Raw genomic sequence first — 3,279 nt, forward strand, 5'->3', positions numbered from 1 at the left:
GCATGTTTATTTCTTAATTCTATTTCTTGTTTGGTCGGCCCATTGTTGACTCGGCCTCGCTTTGGCGAGCCGTTTCCCTTTTCTTGTTTCACCTCTTTGTTTCCCGATGTATCTTCTTCGGCCCTGGCGTATTTCTCAATTCTTGCCATGAGTTCTTCCATGCTTTTTGGCAATGTTTTTGCCAAAGACTTCCGTAGTGGGCAGTCATCTTTCAGGCCGTTCTTGAAAGACACGACTGCTACTTCCTGGTTGCATTCGGGTATTCGGTTGAATACCTCGTAGTACCTCTTCGCATAGGCCCTAAGGCCTTCTTCCTTGGTGATTCTTAGAGCCATCAAAGCATCAACCCTCAGGGGTTGCAGCTTGTTGGTCACGAACCTGGCCACAAACATCTCGGCCAAGCCTTCCCATGTCTTTATGCTTCCTTTTGGTAACTTATGGAACCAATCAGATGCAATTTCCCCAAAGGATGAGGGGAATACTTTGCAGAGCAACGGCTCGTTCCCGCTATGTAATGCCATTGAATTTAGGTATAGTCCAACATGAAAGTTTGGATCTGACTTACCATCATAGATTTGAAACCTCGGCATACTGAATCTCTTGGGCGGTTCGAATTTGTCCAGTTCCACTGAGAAGGCTGTCTTCGGTTTTACTGGGGAGTTTACCTCGGCTTCTGCATTCTGCTGCCTCCTTTTGAGGTAGTCCCTTAGGTCTTCTTTGCTCCTCCCTGGAGCTCGGCTGTCTTTGGATTTTAGTCTTTTTGGTACACTGCTTTCGACCTCGTGGTGGGTCCGTTTGGATCTTTCTTCATGGGTTGTGTCAAAATGGAGTACTTGCCCCTGAACATGTCGATGTTCTTTGGGGTCTGGATTCTTTATGTGGTGTGTCCTTCGGGACTCTTCTTGCCTCGGCTTTTCCCGTCCGACTTCCCTGGAAGGCCGATGAGAATGCCTTCCGCTCCTGGTATGCTGAGGGACCTCGGGGATTGTTTTTCTTCCACCCTTCTGGGTGGTGGTTGCTGGCATCGGCGTATCTTGCAGCGGGTATGGTGGCTGCATAACATTATTCTGCATCATGAAGTTGACGACTGACTGAAGGTCTGACAACTTGTTCGCCAGTTCTTTTACTTCCTCATCCCTCCGTAGGCACCTGTCCCTCCATACCTGGAGGTTATCTTCATTATAGTACTTTCCTTGGTTTGTCGTTTTTGACGTGTCGCCTTCTGGGATGACGTCGTTCTCTCTGTGACCCTGGTCACGGGCTTCTGTATTGTGGTTGTCTCCTTCAATGTCAAGATCAATTGGTCTGCCACTCCCAATGGGAGCGTCATCCCCAGTTTTTTCCTGTTGTCCGTTACTGGCCATCTATTCTTCCTTCGTTCCCACAGACGGCGCCAAATTGTGTGGGTGAAAATCTGACCACACTGCCCGTTTAGTGATTAGCTGGAGAGCACAGGCAGAATAGATGGCTTTAGCAACCTGTAACAGAAAGAAAAAGCTCTGGCGGTGGTTCTTCCACCCGGGGGCACTCCGACGATCAAGTCAATATATCTCTCAAAGATAAGTCAAGTGCTAAATTGAATACTCAAAACATAAATTGCATACCTTAGACCCATGGGGGTGCCTCTCTTTTATAATATACTCAATCCAAGTCCCAATAGAAGTATGACTTCTATGAACTTCATCTCAATGTTTACTTTGGATTCTTTAAGAGATAAAGATAAACTCCCTAAGAGTTTTATCCTTATCCAAGGTCAAATCCCCTCTCCGTCTTAGGACTCTTGTCCCTTATCTCGGATTCTGATATCTTCGGAGATAACCTCGGCTTCTCCGAGATTATCTCGGCTTAACTACCAGGACACGTGGTACCTCGGCTGACACGTCGGCGTCACCATGCCACGTGTTGGTATTCAGAAAATACATCCCCACACTACTGATAGCCCTTAAGATTGTCAGTAAGAAGAACCATATAAAATAAAATATTTATAATTTCAACACAATTTTTAAATATTTTCAAAATATTTACACACATTTTAATGAATTCTTTATATATTTCAGTACAATTGTACATACATTAGCATTTTCATTTTTAGCAGGAAAACACTTCATTAATGAATGAAAATTATTTAGCAATTTTAAACGATTCGATGAATGTGAAAAATTATCACTTTCTTTATTAAAAAAAAATTACACTTTATATAAGAATCAAAACATTAAAATAAAATAAAATTCTGGATCTATCTTTCAATGTTTTTATATACAACTCTATAAATTATGTGTCAATTTTCAACAGATGACAAGCCCGAAATCGAAGAAGTGTAGTCGGTATAAAAATCAGTATCATCAGAGGCAGCCCAGAGCCGTTTATTAAACTCATCTTTCATATCATGTGGCACAAACGGTGTCCTACATAGCGGACACGTGTTCTGATCACAATCCATCCAACGGTCCACACATCCCCGGTGGAAAATATGCTTACAGTTCGTCAAACACCGAATCTCCTCTCCCACCTCGAATTCGTAGAGACAGACTGCGCACCTCTCTCCGCCGCCGGCGACGACGTCCTCGAACTTCACAACCACCGGGAGGAGTTCTCGGATCAGGAAGGCTGATGCGGGCGGGTTGTCGGGTATTCGAGTTGGGTTTTCGTAGGAAGAGAGGTCTGTTTCGAGAAAATCGGAGAGACCCAGTAAGCGGAAGAGAGAGAAAATGAGGTTTCTGATGAAACCCAGGAGAGTGAGAGTGTGGAGGAAGAGCTTCGGAAGGAAGACTTCTGCGTAACCCACCGGGAACCCCATGGAAAGGTATCGAGAGAACTTTGAGAGAGAGAGAGAGAGAGAGAGGCAGGCTTCTGATTCCAGCTCAAAAAAAAAAGCTTCTGATTCTGCTCTGCAAGGTTAGAGAGAGATATGAACAAACAAACTGCAACAGTACAGGAGGAGGTTTTCTTGTGATGTTAGAGATTAATTAATTATAAAAAAATAAAATAGATTAAAAATAATAAATAAAATATTATATTTAAATTATAATTTTTTTTATAAAAATTTAAAAGGTTAAAAAAATTAATTAAAACAAACTTTTTACTCCCAAAATAAAATAACTAAAAATCAAAAAATCTAACCCACTCTCCGAAGGAATATTGAATTATTATTTTGTTACATTGAACATCTTCTATTAGAATTTTGCCTTGAAAATTTAAGGGGTCGTTTGGCATTGGTTAAAATAATTAACTTTTTTTGTGTTGAGACTTTTTTAGTCTGTTTTTTTTAGCCTCGTTTTT

At 41.9% G+C, this 3,279-nt stretch overlaps 1 protein-coding gene across 1 annotated transcript; it reads right to left on the bottom strand.

Moving 5' to 3' along the window:
- Nucleotides 1-2,147: 2,147 nt before the first annotated feature.
- On the bottom strand, nucleotides 2,148-2,982 carry LOC114257340 (brassinosteroid-responsive RING protein 1). Its single transcript, XM_028197090.2, has one exon. It carries the CDS (start codon nucleotides 2,795-2,797, stop codon nucleotides 2,279-2,281), a length of 519 nt encoding a protein of 172 aa, XP_028052891.1. The 5' UTR covers nucleotides 2,798-2,982; the 3' UTR covers nucleotides 2,148-2,278.
- Between the last annotated feature and the right edge of the window lie 297 nt (nucleotides 2,983-3,279).

The sequence above is a fragment of the Camellia sinensis genome, chromosome 2 (genome assembly GCF_055761805.1).
Source record: "Camellia sinensis isolate YWXY chromosome 2, ASM5576180v1, whole genome shotgun sequence".
Lineage (NCBI taxonomy): Eukaryota > Viridiplantae > Streptophyta > Magnoliopsida > Ericales > Theaceae > Camellia > Camellia sinensis.